Source organism: Prionailurus viverrinus, chromosome D4 (assembly GCF_022837055.1).
Source record: "Prionailurus viverrinus isolate Anna chromosome D4, UM_Priviv_1.0, whole genome shotgun sequence".
Lineage (NCBI taxonomy): Eukaryota > Metazoa > Chordata > Mammalia > Carnivora > Felidae > Prionailurus > Prionailurus viverrinus.
Window position 1 is genome coordinate 14,971,265 of NC_062573.1, and position 17,864 is coordinate 14,989,128.

The following is a 17,864-nucleotide window of genomic DNA, read 5'->3' on the forward strand; positions in this document are numbered from 1 at the left end:
GGCACCAAATTTGCAGGCAAGATCAAACTCCCTGGCAGACCGGCAATCAATGCTCAGTAACTGGTGGCTGGCAATACTGGTTTTTGGGCTTAAGAGCCCAACCTTCCCTTTCCCTATCTGATTTATGAGGAACTCTCTTAAAATTGAGTTTTTGGTTTATTTGGGGGTAAAAACAAATGGAAATCACTTTTTAAAATATAATTACTTGTATACACACTCACCTCCATGAAAAAGTTAAGTGTCCTTTAAAAAGTGACACAGACTTATGCTCTCTACTCATGGCCAGGGGAGAAACAAACTGCCAAATGTCCTATATCAAAATAATTAAAATAATGAGGCCTAAACAATGTTGTACCAACAAACATGCCAGGTGATGGCACTGCTCTCAATTTGGAATTGAATGAATATTGATGATTTTATTACACTAGGGATTTCATGTATAATTTATCACTTCAGAGTCCACAGATGCACAGCAAATCACCTTGTGAACAAGCTGCCTCAGCCGAAAAGGACAGAACTTAATAGGATCTGGATCTGGTTTCAGATCCGGATGCTCTTATGTAGTAGCTGTGATATGGGCAACCCATTTGACTTCCGTGATTTCCTCATTTATGAAGGAGAAATAATCACACTTACCCTCAGGACTATTGTGAGAATTAAGTGAAACAGCTTACAGAAGCACTTACTACTCTGGCATACTGTTAAGTACTCAGTAAACGATAGTGATGGTAATCTGCACATTCTTGGACATGTGTGCACCTATGTGAACCCAATAGATGGTGCAGGAGTGGCTGCCTTCATATTGGTTTTAAAACAGGCTCTAAGGAAGATTCTCGTCAAAATACTCAAAGCAGTGTTATGTATTCCACAGCAAACCAACATATTCAGTGGCTGAATAATAGACAAACTGTATGAGTACAAATTCGGGAAATGATGCAAAAAGAGTATCGGCAGAGACTTTTTTGGTGAGCTCTCAAAAATGAAATGAAACTTTTATTACAGTATCTTTTATAAATTCTTTGAGGGTAGGGACTGTTTTACACATCTTTGTACCCCTCCCAGTGTCTGGACAATAGGTGTTCAAATATCTGTTGATATGGCTGTAAATTCTCTCTCAGTGAAAGTTATTTGATGTCATGACATCTTAAAAGCTAAGCCATATGACTGAGATCAGTTAATGTGATGAAAGTTTCAGCTAACAATGATCTAAATGAAAAACCAAAGAGACCTGATCTACTCTAGAAAATTTTCAGACTATTGTTTACTGCTCTGGGAAGTGATTTAACACAGGGGAAAGTGAATTGACATAGGGAAAATTTAACACAGGGAAAAGATCTAGAAAAATATTTTAAGTAGCTGGCGTATTACAAACCATATTCAGACCACCCCTACTAACTAGGAGAATAAATGGAATTTTAAGAATAAGCTCTGTTGGATTAACATCCTGAATTTCTCTAATCTTTTCAGATATTATGGTTTTAAAAACAATTGCTACCATCCAAGGTTTTCAACAGTCACTCACATGAATATAGAAGAAAGACTGAATTTTGCAGCTATCTCCCCTCAAATGCTGACAGATGGGCTTGACACTTTTGTTGTAGACAGTGCAAACCTTTCAGAGTCATGTGAGGAGCACTGGAGAATTCCTTACGTGGCATTACACTGACTTAAAAATGTAAACCTTGCAAATATGGTTTTATGGTTTTTGTATGAATCACAGGATTGACTGGAAAGGCAGCACATTTAGTTGTAGTGAACACGTGCTGGACTGCTGAATTTTCACGAAAGCACATGAATGATATTTTGGCATGTACCAGTGCCACAGTATGAACATAACTTCTTTTAAATTAAAGTAACAATGAAAATGGCATCTGGCAATAGCATGTCTTCAGTATTGTTTATATAAAAACACAAAATTTAGAGGTAGTTGCAGATAATTTTTCATAATTCCATTAATGCAAAGAGATACTGTAATTCAGCTAAACTTCTACCAAGCCATTCTTCAGAAAAGCTTTCTAAATCTAATGTCACAATGTTCCCATTTGGTTTGAGTTATCAAAGCAAAATAAAAATAAATAAAAAAGTAATTTACATTCTCAATTTGTGTTCTTCTGAATGAAAATGCAATAGAGACTGTTAAAAACTGAGAACAAACTGAGGGTTGATGGGGGTGGGAGGGAGGGGAGGGTGGGTGATGGGTATTGAGGAGGGCACCTTTTGGGATGAGCACTGGGTGTTGTATGGAAACCAATTTGACAATAAATTTCATAAAAAAAAAAAAAGAAAATGCAATAGAATGAAATAGGAGAGATTTTCATTGTAGTGCCTTAATCAACACAAATAGGAATGCAAAATTCCCTAATTCTGCTTTCTCAGTACATCCTCGCTGCCCTTCTTCCTCATGACAAACTTACTTTGCTGTCAAAAACATATTAAGAATTTTTAAAAGTATGTCAATGCAAAAATAAAATGCACACATTTTAAGTGTTTCACAAAAACCTTTTTTTTTTTTTTAAACGAGAGGTAACCCATTAAGAACAGCCTTATTGGCACCTAGGTGGCTTAGTTGGTTAAGCTTCTGACTTTGGCTCAGGTCATGATCTTGCAGTTCTTGAGTTCAAGCCCCAGGTCAGGCTCTGTGCTGACAGCTTAGAGCCTGGAGCCTGTTTCAGATTCTTTGTCTCCCTCTCACTCTGCCCCTCCCCCACTCATACTCTTTCTCTCTCAAAAATAAACAAACATTAAAAAAAATTTTTTTTAAGAGTTCTTTTATAGTAGGCTGTCCTGTGCACTTACAAACAAGGTTATAGAATAAGGAAAGTTTTGTAAAGGGAACTGGGAGAAAGAGGCCCTGTGGCTCAAAATGAACAGAAGAAGGGGCACCAGGGGACACAGTGTGCCATCATGAAAGGTCACTCAGCATTCCTTCTAATCAGATAGCCTTGAGAGATGGGAAAACACTGTGTCCCCATTTCTGGCTCAAATCACTGGAAACTGACTCTGAGTTGGAACTAAGGAAGATAAACAGAAAAAACTCAAGTCAGAAGACAGTACCATTTCCTTAACAATAACTGATTTGTCTTGATCTCAACATAAAATGAAGATAACTAAGCTTTTCAAGGATTGAAAGGATGAAAGATGTGTACAGAAATAAATACATATGTATTGAAATATCTAAAGAAATATTTACTAAAATATTAACAGTGGTTATTTGGGCCAGCAGATTTATGAGTGTTTGTGCTCTTTATGCTTACCTAAATTTTCTAATTTTCACACAGTTAGTAACTATTATATAAATGATGCATGTAAGTCACTTGACACAGAGCTGGCATACACACTAGTTAAAAAATGGTGGCTGCCATCATTAATACAAAAAAAAAATAAAGCAAGATATCTTCCACTCTCTCTTATTTCTGGATGCCTCTCTATGGAGGAAAAGTCACGAAATGAAGTTGATTCCACCACAAAAAGTCCACAGAAGACTTTCTATTCGTGAACCAAAGGAAAGGTCACCATATAGAGGAATGAGTCTTTATGTGTTTATGACTTGGTGTTGAAAAAAACTACCAAGCCAAGGGAAACCTCAGCTTTTGTGATGATTTAGGAAGGCATATAAAAATGAAACCTGAACTCGTTGTACAATAAGTTAACACATAAAATACCACCTACCCTTCTAGCTAATGTGAATTAAGAGGTTGCCTTAAAGAACAAATACTTCCCAACAGAATCCAACAAAGCAATTAAGATTCAGATTTTCTATGTGTTAATGATTATACAGGACAGGAACCAAGCTCAACTTCATTGTCACCCTAATGTCTAAATTTATGTTGTTATTGAAGGATCTTAACTAAAAATACACCACAGGCTTTAAGACTTGAAAATAAAGACCTTGGGAAAACCACCACAAAGAGTTGTTTAACCAAAATTATTATTATTATAATTGCAGGGTATCACAGATAAATTTATATTTACTAGAAACTGCACATTTTCAAGAATGCTTTGAATTCAGCTAAATCCATTAACAAAATGTTGTTACCCAAAATGAGTGTCAATATTCTTTTGATCTCAACTACAGAGTTAAGTAATCTCCTAGGGAAAAGAGACTGAAGTTTAATGCTTATAAATAAATAATTCAGGGGGTTTGGGCTTTGAAGAGTAGTCCTCTTTTGTTGTCCTGACTAGCGCTTCCAGATTTTTAATAAGACTCTCCCATTCTCTACCTTCTCTTTATGTTTGATATACAGTCTAATGCTTGGGAACATTTTGAAAGCTTTGGTAGTTTTGTAAATCTGAAAATCACACTTCATTTAAACTGATTTCTTAGGGAACAAAAAAAATCTATCCAGGTTCAAGCACAACAGTAAAGAGCTGTTAACAGTCTTTTTTGCCACAATATTGGACTTTGCATATTATTTAAAAATTATACATCTTTCAAAAAGAATGGCACCTTTATTGCCCTCAAAAGAAAAGATGTTACCTAAACATCTAGATTTTCAGATATTACAAAAAAGAGGCACAGGAGCTAAAATTCTAATTCAGCTAAAAAAAATATGTAAATAATTTGTAGAGCTTATGTCAACACTCTCATATTCTGGATCTGACTGAATATAATTCTGTGTAAGCAGCAGAGCTAGTATTGTTTCCTCCTGATTAATATAAAATTTTAAAACTTAAAAAAATAAAGCCATTTATTAACTAGACTCAAAATGAGAGGTGGGGTGGGAAGGAAAAGCAGGCGTTGAGGACACACATGTCTAGGACGACTTTCAGTTACTTTTCTGACAGTTTTTTAAAAAACGGAATTCCTTCTCTACTTTGTATTGCCTGAGAACCACTATGGTTTTGTAACGGCTATAACAGTAATTACATTTAATCACCCACAAGTACATTTGTGTTAAGCCTATAAATACTATGTTAGCAATACTAAACTATCTCCATTGGCTTATTTGTAAAAAGAAAAATATATTATATATTTATATTTTTATAAAGTTAACACTGAGGGCCGAGGAAAGGAAACGAGAAGCAGTGTATAACCACAGTTTCTCTGGACACAGTAACCAAGCTGGGGTCTTGCTCAGGACACCTGGTCAAGCAGTGTCTGAGGAAGAGTCATAAGAGGCAGAGACGATGAAATTGCCACTGTTGGAGTGCCCGGCCACTGACTGTGCAGCCTGCTGGCTCAGATTGTTACAGATAAGCACCAGCTGGTTGCTCTGGGCCTCAGACAAGGTGCTGCAGCTCTGATACACGCTGAAATTGGTCTTCCTGCCGGGGATGTTGCCCTTCTCACACATGGTCTTCACCATCTTGGCCAGCTTGTTCTTGCCGAGGGCTTGGCAGTTATACCAATGCAGAGCTGCCAAGTTCACCACTGGCTTGATGGACAGGTAGAAAGGAGCATCCTCGTAGCGCATGGCAGGAGGTCGCCGCTGGGCATACTCTTTATAGTCCTGTACGGGGCAGGTCTGTGGGGCATGCTGGGTGGCATACACACGAGAGTCCGTCCCCCCTCTCTTGGTTTTGGCATTCAGGTCACCAGTGTCTTGACCCATCCACTCTAAGTACTCCAGCCCCGTTTCTGTTACCCGGAGCCGGATATCACCCCACTTCAAGGTAGATCCATGGAATCCTGTGCAGTGCCCAAAAGCTTTTGTGTTGTTGAGCCACACAAGGTTGAGAAGACCCTCAGGATTATAGCGGCTCAGCAGTCCTCTTTTCCGCAGAATGAGCTCATCAGCAAAGGTGAGCTTCATGGACTTGTGTGGCTTATTTCCTTTTCCTTTGCAGCGGAGTTCAATCTGCTTCTGTTTCAGGGCCTCTTGGGAACGCTTGAATTCCTTATCCCTCGTAATACTGTAGCCATACCTGTGTTCTTTTAGGTACCGTTCAAGTCCACACTGGTAATTGGCCAAGCTGTTGGGTTCATACTCGGACCCATCCTTCTGCCTGGCATCCACAAAGAAAGAGGCCAGGTAGGCATCCAACTCCTTGCAAGGGATGACATAAATCTCTCTTGTTTCAGAAGGATACTTGGAGATGAGGAACTCGCGGAAATTGCGGAGCGCAGTCTGCGTGCTCCGGATGGTTTTCTCATTCTGCTCCCTGCTGAGCTCAGCTGCTCTTTCATCCTGGTCTGCAACAAATTGGGGAGGGGAGGGATAGAGAGGGTGTTGATGAGTTCAGACAATGCACTTTCTACTCTGAAATAAAGTTTCCTCTTATAATGAAAAGGGAAAGAAGGAATCCATTTTATAGAGATCACTTACAAATGTTATTTACATACCTGCTGCATTATAATAGCCAACTTCAGTTTCACAAATGATGTACTAGACAAGGGTATGGCCCATTACAATCAAAATGAGCTTCTTGTGTCACTGGCACATAAGCTTTGTGCATGAAAGTTTGTGGGAGGAGTGAGTTTAGAAACAGCCTTTGTTTTAGGAAGAATGCAAGGGAAAAAAATGTGTTCATCCTACTGCAGTGTGCAAGGGCCCCATTAAAGCTGACACACTCATTTTGAATCACTTCATTTGTGAAACCAGAGGTTGTACTGGTTCCATTTTATTGAATTAACTAAATATTCAAATTTGTTATTTAGCACATCACTAGAGATCTATATTTAAAAGTTACCAGATGATTTGCAGTAGTTAATTCAACACTTTATGGCAATTTAGGTTAACACAATTTATAAATATTCTGTGTGTAATTGCAGGGCTATTTGTAAGAAGTGGTAACATATTCGGTATTTTGTAAAGTAATGAGGATAGGGGCGCCTGAGTGATTCAGTTGGTTAAGTGTCTGACTTTGGCTCAGGTCATGATCTCACGGCTCAGGTTTGAGTCCTGCAGGTTTGAGTCCTGCATTGGGGCTCTGTGCTAATGACTCAGAGCCTGGAGCCTGCTTCAGATTCGGTGTCTCCCTCTCTCTGCCCCTCCCCTGCTCGTGTTCATTCTCTTCCTCTCAAAAATAAACATCAAAAAAAATTTTTTTTAAATAAAAAAGTAACGAGGATAAAACTTCTGAAGTGTAACAAACAGGACAACGAATTTTGAATTAGGTTACTACAATCCAGATGTAAGGAAAGGGATGTATCTCTTGGACAAATCATTTTATTTATTATTTATACTCTTCCACCAAGAACTAGAATTGCTTCTTCTCATTATGGATCATCCACGGTTAAGTGATGTTGCTCTAGAGTACCAGTTCTCACACTTGAGTGTGCTTCAGGATTGCTCAGGATGCTTGATCAATAGCAGATTCCCAGCTGGCAGGAATCCATGCCCAGGAGGAGGTTTGAGAGAAACTCCCTTGAGAAACAAAGTTCTAGTGTTTATGTGTTATGATGGAAACCCTATTCTATTTTTTACTCAATTTTTTTTTATTAAGTTCAGTGATATCATCTAAATGGTTTCCTTTCAGTAGTATGTAATTTAAATTTGGACTCAATAGTAACAATAAAAATGTTTTGTCAAAAATCACTATGTCAGACATGGGTGTAACTCAAAAAGAGAAATTCTAAAAATGAAACCACACAATAGAAAACTTGGCTATCCTATTGATTGTTGAGAGGCAAGCATCAAGCTTAGTTTAAAACAACATAAAAATGTAATTTCTGATTTTACAGTATAAAGGTAAAATATTTTGTTTATCCTATTTATCTTATTTAGGAAAATTTTAGTTTGTAAGGTTGCTCATTGGAAGTCTTTGTAAATAACCACATACAATAATAAGAATTCTAATAAACTGAATTTTATTCAGAAAATACACTTTTTGTATTACTATACACATTTATGAATAAGTATGTTATTTTAAAATGACATTCTAAAGTGTAATTACCAAAATCCTCATAACTTTATAAAACAAAATGAACTAAAATTCACTAGACTACCTAATTAGATATTTTTACAGGCATGTTTTTGAAGGATCATATTTCTAAAATTCAATATACAAAAGTGTATTTTATACTTCGTTAGACTTGACTTTTGATTATGCTATTTTCTTGCAGTTAAAACTGTTTATATATCACCAATAAAGATGTGTATCTTTCCCTCAAAAAGATGGAAGGCACACTTTGCATGTAACCTTTTACCATGCTGGCTGGCTTCCCTGGCTGTTTACATGTAAAGCCAAAGGGGCCAGCACAGCTGTTCATTCTGGCTAATTGTTTAAATATCCATCACAGTGGTCTTCAAACCTCAGAGACTTTCTAAGAAATAAACAGTCATGGACAACTTTAGGGAAAAAATTTCTAGTTTCTCAAGTTTCACACAGAATGTTTTATAAAACTTACTTGTCTGAGATGAAGACTGAGTTTGCAAATGTTGCCATCCCCAATCTCATATGGTACATATTCTGGGGTGCAAAAGACTTTGAGGAGGCAAACAAAACTTATACATTGATGATTAAACCCATAGCATGTCTTGTCCTTTGTTCTTATACATATTCTTATATAGGTGAAATTTGCCATCGGAAAGAGGGTATTTGGGCCTGAACTGGGGTGAATTTAGGACTTCTGAAGGGGTTATAGGTTAGTAAGGTTGGTTCTTTTCACTGGAAATGGACTATTCTGCAGGACTACCAGGATGTTCAAGATAGAAGCTTAAAACTCTATTCAGTTCTTTCAGACTCAGCATGCTTTTGTTCATAAGATGCTCAATAACTATTTCATACACATGAAACATTATTTGTAGTTACAGTCAATCCTCATCTTCATTTCATAAAATATTCAACATTTTCTCCCTCTTTTTTATAAAAATAAACTGTTGAAAACCTTTGGGTGTCCATTTAAATGGATAGTTTTTTCAAAGTTCTTTTGAGGGGTATGTGAGTAAAAGAGTTAAAATAAGACTTCCTCCTCTTTCTACTTGGCCTCAATCTTTAGTTGAGAGCCATTACACATCTACAGGGAAAAAAAAAAAAAGAAACTAAAAACTCCTTTCTTAATAGCCTGAAATGCACCACAAAAGGAGGGGGAAGAGTAGAGAAACCCTTATTCATTTTGCACGAATAGGGGGAAGTAAATGGCCTTAAAGTCAAGTAATAGTTTTCAGCTAATTATACAATCAAAAAAGACCAGAAAAGATTGATAATAAAATATAAAACTGTTACATTTATCTTGTTTTTATCTCTAGTTTTAGAAAAACTTCTGATCCAATTCTTTTTAAAAACTTTTTATTAGGTATAACATACATACAATAAAGTATACTAGTCATTAAGTGCATGCAATTAATTTTCACAAATTGAATCCAGTATCCGGATCAAGAAAAAGACCACCACCAGCATCCCAGAGGTCTTTCTCATGTCCCCTTCTTCCAGTTACTCCCTCTCATCAAAAATAACAGCTATTCTGATGAAACAGAATACAACTGTCTGGTCTACTATTGTAACTAATATGAATGGAATCTTAAGAGGATGAACTCTTTTGTATCTGGCTTCTTTTGTTCAGCATTGTGAGTTTCATCCATATTGTTTTGTAGTTGTAGATAATTTACCCTCATTGCTGTGGGTACATTACACACATTCCATTGTGTGACTATATCACAATTTTTGTTTCCACTCTATCAGGCATTTGGGTAGTTTTCAGTTTGGGGCTATTTCCAATGAAATTTTTATGAACATTGTATGAAATGATCATGTCAGGTGTTTACTTAGAAGTGGAATTACTGGGCCAAAGGAAATCATAGGTTCAGCTTTAATAGATACTGACAGACAATTTTCCAGAGTGGTTGTACCAATTTACTTTCACAAACTTGAGTATGTGAGAGTTCAGGTTGCTCCGTATCTTCAGCAACAACTAAGTAGTCTTTCTTTATTTAAGCCATTCTGCTGGGTGTGGGTGGTACTGCACTGTAGTCTTAATTTTCATTTCCCTGATGACTAATAAAGTCGAACACCTCTTTATAGGTTTATTGGTCATTTGAATATTCTCTTTGTGGAATGCCTGTTTAAGTCATTTTTTCTGTTGCCCTTTTGTCTGCCCTTTTCTTACTGTTTGCAAGAGGTTTTCACAAATTTTGAGTCTTTATCAGATACACATAACACAAATATCTTCTTCCCAATCTGTGGCTTGCCTTTTCACTTTCCTAATGGTGTTTTTAATGAGTAAGATTTCGAATCCTAATATAGCCCAGTTATCAATTTTTTCTTTTATGGTACATGCTTTTTGCATCTTATTTAAAAAAATCGTGCTTATTCCAAAGTAATGGAAGATCTATTTCTTCCGAGGGCTTTAGTTTTATTTTTCACATTTCGATCTGCCATCCACTAAACAGCCACCTGTACGTTCTAGATAAAAATTAAGATTAATTTTTTTCAATATGGACCATGATTCATTTGATTTTAGTAAATTAATAAATTTTGACCAGGCAATACAGTAGGTACAGTACCTAAGTTACATATGGGTATAGAGTGAAAGTGAGTCACCCTTCCATCCCATCTCCTTGTTTCCCTCTGCATGGCAACCAGTATTACCAATCAATTGGGTATAATTTTTGAGATTTTTCCTATGCACAAACACTTATTTTTTGTCTTTCAAGTAGGGGGGTGGAATATACTCTACATCCTATTCTACACTCTGCTTTTTACCATTATGGTGTATTAAAGATAGCTCCATACCACTGCATACATATTTGCCCCAATCTAATAGCTGTAAAGTTCTTCTATGGATACACCATAATACATTTATCTAATCTCCTAATTCTCTATTGATGGACATTTGAATTATTTCTATCCTTTTGCTATTACAAACAATGCTACAATGGGTATCCTTGTATACGTGACATTCCCCATATATGAGTGAGTATATACACAGAATTAATTTCCAAAGTGAAAATGCTATATTGCTATTGCCCTATATGTATATATGTTGTATCAATTTATACTTCCATAAGGTATAAGAATGATGGTTTAATCACACCTTCCTAGATATAATGTATTATCAAACTTCTTAATCTTTGCTTATTTAATTGGTAAAATATATTAAGGTTTTATTTTGCATTTCTTTTATGATAAATAAGATTGAATATTTCTTTCAAATACTTATTAGCCCCTTATATTTTTTCATTTTCTTTCTGTGGATTTTTTTTGGCCTCTGCCCATTTTCTTTTTTTATACTGACTTATAGGGGCTACAGATACATTTAGGACTTTTCATTTATATTTAGTCTTTTTTTATATTTAGTCTTAATATTTATTATATCATTTACTTAACGTTATCATTATTACATTTAGCTCTTTGTGTTACATATAATGATGTGTATGTGGATAAGTATATACTTTTTTTTAGTTCACCTTTGTATTTGTGACTATTACACACTTATGGTATTGAACTTACCTCTGTTAAATGTTTTTTATATTTTGTGGTATACTTAGAGATGTTTTCCCCACTATGAAGCCATAAAACAGTTCTCTTATGTTTTCTTCTAAAACATTTTTATTTCATTTTCCATTTTCATTTTATTTCATTAAAATTTCATTTTTACTCTTTAAATATTTAATTGCCTGAATTTATTTTGGTGCAAAAAGTAGGCGCCAACTTGGTATTTTTCTAGATAGTCATCCTACTGTTAACAATAGCAGTGACAGTGGCTCATTATTCACATAACTGGACCTTTAAAACTTTTTTTTTTTTGCAGCAAATTCCTGTATTTGTTGTAGGACGTCACTATTTATTAGAAGTCTATCATGTCTTTTAAACTATTGAAGTATTTTTATTAGAATTAGTTTGGTTGGTTAGTGACTTGATTACAAAGTTGCATAGGCTTTGAATAGTCTCTCCCAAAAGTGGTCATTTAAAAAAAAGTTTTTTTATGTTTATTTATTTTTGAAGGAGAGATAGGCAGAGCATGAGTGGGGGAAGAGCAGAGAGAGCGCGAGACACAGAATCCGAAGCTGAGCTGTCAACACAGAGCCCGAAGTGGAGGTTGAACCCACAAACTGTGAGATCATGACCAGAGCTGAAGTCAGATGCTCAACCCACTGAGCCACCCAGGAGCCCCAAGCTCTGTCATTTTTTAGTGTGCCATTTGCAAAATGATTTTTAGAAATGCATATATTCTTTGATGACAATAACACCTGCATAAGATATCGTTGGGTTTTGGTTTGTGATCCACTTTTAGAGTCAACACTGAGTTTATCTCATTTCTTTGTTTTAATATTAGTTGTATTTATTTTGCATACTACACATTAATGTATAGACTTTTTCCCAGTTTTATTGAGAAATAATTGACATATATCACTGTGTAAGTTTATACATTACAGAATAATGTTTTGAATTACATATATTGTGAAATGATTATCACAATAGGTTTAGTTAAAATCCATCACCTCATATGGATACAATAAAAAGAAAAGAAATTTCTCCTCATGGTGAGAACTTTTAGGATCTACTCTCTTAATTTTCTCATTTCTATTTGTTTCATTTAATCTTAGTTCTTGTGATCATAATATATGCCAGGATCTGTTTTGACTATTGTATCAGGGCTCTTGCTCAGCTCCTCTTTTTCTTGGCTGAACCGTCTTCCTTGTGTTGGCTTCATCCACAAGCAGGATAACAACAGCCAGAGGTGGAAAAGTGACCGTCTATTCCAGTCATCTCCTTTTAGGAGTAAAGAAAACCTCTTCCAGTTTATGTTCTCTTGTTAATTTTTCTAGTGGTTATCATTATTTTGATAACTCTGCATATCACAAATCCTCTATTTTTATACAACATATATTGATACCCCACTACAAGCAATGTCAAAATTAACATGCCATATACTTACATTTCTTCCTCCAACTAATCATTTTCAATTTTATTATTTTTCTTGGTCCTTATAATTGTTAGCTTTTATTCTACTGTTTAGTTTAGTTCTTCTAGTGTTACCTTTATACCTTCAATCTGAATACCCTACTACCTGAATTGGTAGCTTTAAGTAATATCTTTTGAATCTTCGTTTATACTATTTCCCACATTCTCTCTCCTGTGCCCTCCCAACTTTTGAAAAATTATACACTTCTACATTGTTGTGGCTTATGATACTTACTATAAGTATTTATAAAATAATTGATACAATTGTTTTTAATAATAATTTCTACATTTTGTTCTCAATTTTGCAATTAAATATACAGAATCAATGCTTACCACCAGTGTTTTGCCAGTCTCCTTCAGTTAGTTAAAGTTTGTCCTCTAACAGCTTAATCAGAAAGTACTTATGAAAACGATATTTTCCTGAGGTCTTGAATTTTTTAGTATGTCTTTAAGCTTTTATTGTCTTTATAACTGAACAACATGAACAACAGTTTGACTAGGTACAAGACTCTCCACTCATACTCCCCGCCCTCCCACACACCCTGGACAATAGCAGCATTGCTCAAGTATTGTGTAGAATTCATTGCTAGCATAGAAAAGTCAATGGTCAGCATAGTCTTTCTCCCTTATAGGTCTCTTGATTGCTTTTTTGGGCAGGGGTCTGCCCAAATAGTATCTAAATGATTTCTTTATCTGTGAAGGGCAGTAAGGTTACTAGACTATATCTCAGTGCTGATCATTGTACACCCATCTTTTTTCTGGTACACAGTGTGCCCTTTCAAGCCATAAATTCAAGTATATCTCCACTGCCTTATCACACTGACAGACCACCTCCCACAAAGATGGCAAGTGTATTTGTGTTTCTTGACTCAGTCCTGCCTCCTCTGCTATTCTCTGGTGTCAAACAGGGCCCAGGGAAGCTCTCAAGACCAACCCAAACACCCCCATGCCAGTTCTTCAAAAGTGACTGTTAATTTTACTGCTCAGCATGTATCATCCTAGGTGGAAAACAGTTCTCACACCTCCATCTGAGATCTACAGTCACGTGTCTCGCAGTGTCATGTTCAAATCCCTAACAGATCACTGCATCTGGCAGTCTTTCTTTGTATACTGTGGTTCTAGCAGAAGACTTATAGTTTAATTTAAGAGAATGTTTGTTTCTGTTTCTTATTTTGAAGTTATTTTAAAAAGAAGCTGGAATTCAGATCCAGTTCTTTACATATGAATGAGATTGCTGCAACTTTTAGTCCCTAACCTGGTGCCTAGCACTTAACAGGGATCCCATAAATGTTCACTGAATGCATTCTCATCACATGAATCTACTCCGTGAAGAAGAGTTACATTCCTGAAGATTTTGTCATTCATCAAAAACTCAGTAGCCAAATTTTATTAAATTTTGTTTGAATGTATGTGGTAAAAAATAGAACTTGGATTCTAAATAGTTCTATTTTTTATCTAATACTAATGATAAACAAAATTGTTTTCAACACAAACGAAGATTCTGTAAAGATCACTTCCAATTTTCATAAGTGTTCATATCATTCAGCAGGCAAGCTGAATGAGTCATTGTTACTGATGGAAAAAAAAGCATGCATTGAGATGAGCAAAATGGTCTTATTATATATAGGAAGTTGTGATTAAATAGCAAACTTTAAAAATCATTATTTAAAAATTTAAAAACCCCAAAGGCCTAGAAAATGGAATGAAGACAAGGTAGCAGCCAAAAACATAGAAGTACAAATTATTGTTTTCTAAGCAGATCAGGTATTTAACAATTAGAGATACAGTTTTGCAGACGGTGAATGAGTAGGCATCAGAATCATGTTCCCTACGGCTCCCATGAACCTAATGTACCTAAAAGCCACGAATCATTATATGTGCCCAGACCTAAAACGTAGCTTTGGCTCTGTTCCCACAAACCTGCTCTTCTATCTAATCAGTGCCTCCACCACTCACTTACCATTTGCCCAAGTTTGAAATCTGAGCACCAGCCTTGACACTGCTCTCCCTTTCTTCTACAGCTAATCCATCAATCCCTGCTGAACCACCTCACTCATTCAAGCACACTTAATGAGTGACTGAAACATGTTAGGAATTAAGTAAGCTCATTCTACAGGGATGAGTATAATGGTGACAGTCCCTACTTTTGTGGAATTTACCACAGAGTGAGTGAAAACAGATAATAACACAAGGTAACTTTAGACAAACTAACACAAATACTATGAAGAAAAAGAGTATTGTGAGAAAGAATAAATGACCAACTTAAGGATGGATGTTCCAGGAAGGACTCTCTAAGAAGACTTTTTAGTTGAGACCTAAAAATGAGAAGCCAGTTACATAAACTATAGAAGGAGGAAGAGCAGAGGGAACAGCACTTGAGAAGTTCCTGCAATGGAAATTAAGTTTGAGAAACTGAAAGACTCTCAGTGTGCCTGGAGCAATAAAAAGGGAGAGTGATACTAGGAGAGGTCTGAAAGCCCATGGGGGTCAGATCACACCAGGCCTTGTAGGTCTTATTAATGACTTTGTATTCTGTCTTAAGAAAACTAGTTGGTCAGAAAACTACATGGTCAGGTTTGCACTGCCCTCTTATGATACAAAACTATCTATAGGTTTGCAGACCTATCTCTTCTCATGCAAAGAACTCTACCTTGTATAACTAGGGCTGAGTTCACATTTGAATGACCTGGTGCAAAACACTCCCAGACAGTGAAATGATGCCTAAACTACCTCTGTGGAAGGTCAGAGCCAGAAAAAACAAGAGGAATATCCAAGTCAACCATCACCTCACCTTTCCTCCTCACTCTACCCCTCAAAAAGAAAGAAAGGTATTAAGAGTTTGTAAAAACTGTGGGACAGAGATTTGAGCTAATCTTACTGAGATCTTAAAGGACCAAGAGACACCAGGTGACAAATGGATTATGCTTCCATTATCCTGCCCTATTATTTTATTCCATCTTACTCACACCTCTCTGTTAGGTTGTGACCTCCTTGAGGAGAAAGGAATGCTTAGCACAGAAAAAAAAATTTTTTTCTTTAAAGATTTTAAGTAATCTCTACACCCAATGTGGGGTTGGAACCTACAAACCCAAGGTCAAGTGTTGCACGCTCCACTGACTGTGTCAGCAAGGCACCCGAGTCTTAGTAAAATTTTTAAGCAATGGTTTTTCTATACTTATTTATATAGTCTTTATGCCCCCATTAATTACATTATTTTTCATGTATTTATCATCTCTGAATCCTGAATACCCAGCATATGTTCCAGCACTCCAGAGCTACCCAAAGTATGAAGACTGAATGAATAAATATAAGAACTATCAAAATTTTTAAATTTATTTTAAAGATCTTATTTTTAAGTAATCTCCACACACATCATGGGGCTCGAACTCACAACCCCGAGATTAAGAGTCACATGCTCCATTGACTGAGCCAGCCAGGTGCCCAAAAGAATTTTAAACCTACGTATCCTACACATATATTTTTCTTTTCTTTTATCTTTTTGAGAGAGAGACAGGGCACAAGTGAGCGAGGGACAGGGAGAGAGAGAGAAGCGGGGCTTGGGCTCACTCAGAAGTGGGGTTTGAGCTCATCCGATGTGGGTCTTGAGCTCATGAACCATGAGATCAGGACCTGAGCGGAAGTCAGATGCTTAACGGCTGAGACACCCAGGAGCCCCCTACACATATATTTCTAATGACTGAATGTTTCAAGCTTTGACTGGAGGATGGTAGAAAAGGGAGAACTTCTGGACATGGGTGGCTTTCAGAAATGCATTTTTAAAATGTCTGCCTTTCCTCCATACCTTTAATTTATATAAGTTCCCTTCTACCCATACTGTACCCTGCTGGGCTACTGTATTAGGGATCTTTGCTGTCACTAGTATGCAAGTAGTTTTTGTTTTTAAGTAGGCTTTGGTTTTAAGTAGGGAGAGTGAATAAACTCTTCAGGTAGAAGGTATGGGTGACCTTCGTTCTTTGAATGAATGTGGTCCCTTACTTCTTGCTTGTACCATACACAACCGCCATCTAACACTTATCACTTAAACTCACTCTAAGCTTTTCAAAAGGAGAAGCCGTACTATAAAACCTAGTACAGTGAAGTGGGCCCTCTATAAATGTAGCCAAGAGATGGAAAAGTTTTAGGTTACTGTCTTCCAAGAGATCTGTGACCTGGAACGGGGCCCGAGAGAGAGCCTCAGCAGTGGCACAGGAACCCCTACAAAGAACCTGAGTAAAGTGTTTATATACACAGCCTTTCTGTACTTATTTACATAGTCTTCATGCCCCATTAATCCAATTATTTCCTCCCTTGTTAGGAGATGGCATGGAAAAACACATAATTAGTGCAGTATCTTGTGTTCTCATTTAATTTGAGGAGATTTATGTTCAATTTAAATTCAGATCCATTTCCTTCTATTGCTGTAGCATTCAATTTAACAAAAAAGAAGCTTAGCTATCACATTCTTTTTGTGATTTTATTAAAGCGATACATCTGAAGCAATAAGAAACATTTCTTGATATTTAACTTATTATTTTCATTTGAATATTTTATCTTTTCATTTGATAGAGAAATGATGTTCAAATTCTTTTTATAAACCAGTGAATGATAAGTCTACAAGCTTATTAAATAAGAATGTATTTTTAGGGGCGCCTGGGTGGCGCAGTCGGTTAAGCGTCCGACTTCAGCCAGGTCACGATCTCGCGCTCCGTGAGTTCAAGCCCCGCGTCAGGCTCTGGGCTGATGGCTCGGAGCCTGGAGCCTGTTTCCGATTCTGTGTCTCCCTCTCTCTCTGCCCCTCCCCCATTCATGCTCTGTCTCTCTCTGTCCCAAAAAATAAACGTTGAAAAAAAAAATTTAAAAAAAAAAAAGAATGTATTTTTAAGTTTGAAAAATAAAAAAGTAAAAAGAAATCTGGCGAGTAGATTTATATTTATGAGACTACAGTTGGGATTAATATAAATCTACATTTGTGAGTACCCCCCTCCCCCCTCCCTAGCATTTCAAGAAGTCCTGAGGTGGTAGAGTCAAAGGCAAGTCCCTGATGGTTATGTAGATTATATCATAGCTAGAAGAGATGA

General features: G+C 36.4%; 1 protein-coding gene across 5 annotated transcripts in view; it reads right to left on the bottom strand.

The window, feature by feature from the left end:
• The window catches only part of KIAA1958 (KIAA1958 ortholog), a 162,214-nt gene that overhangs the window by 42,583 nt on the left and 101,767 nt on the right, over positions 1–17,864 (bottom strand). The window contains exon 3 of one of the 5 annotated variants that reach the window (XM_047829456.1): positions 6,050–6,133. The exons of 3 other annotated variants lie outside the window; for them this stretch is intronic. In XM_047829456.1, coding sequence (XP_047685412.1) covers positions 6,050–6,133 — 84 coding nt within the window. Of the gene's footprint in view, positions 1–2,667; positions 6,134–17,864 lie in introns of those variants that run through there. One more of the 5 variants, XM_047829454.1, reaches the window with a different exon arrangement.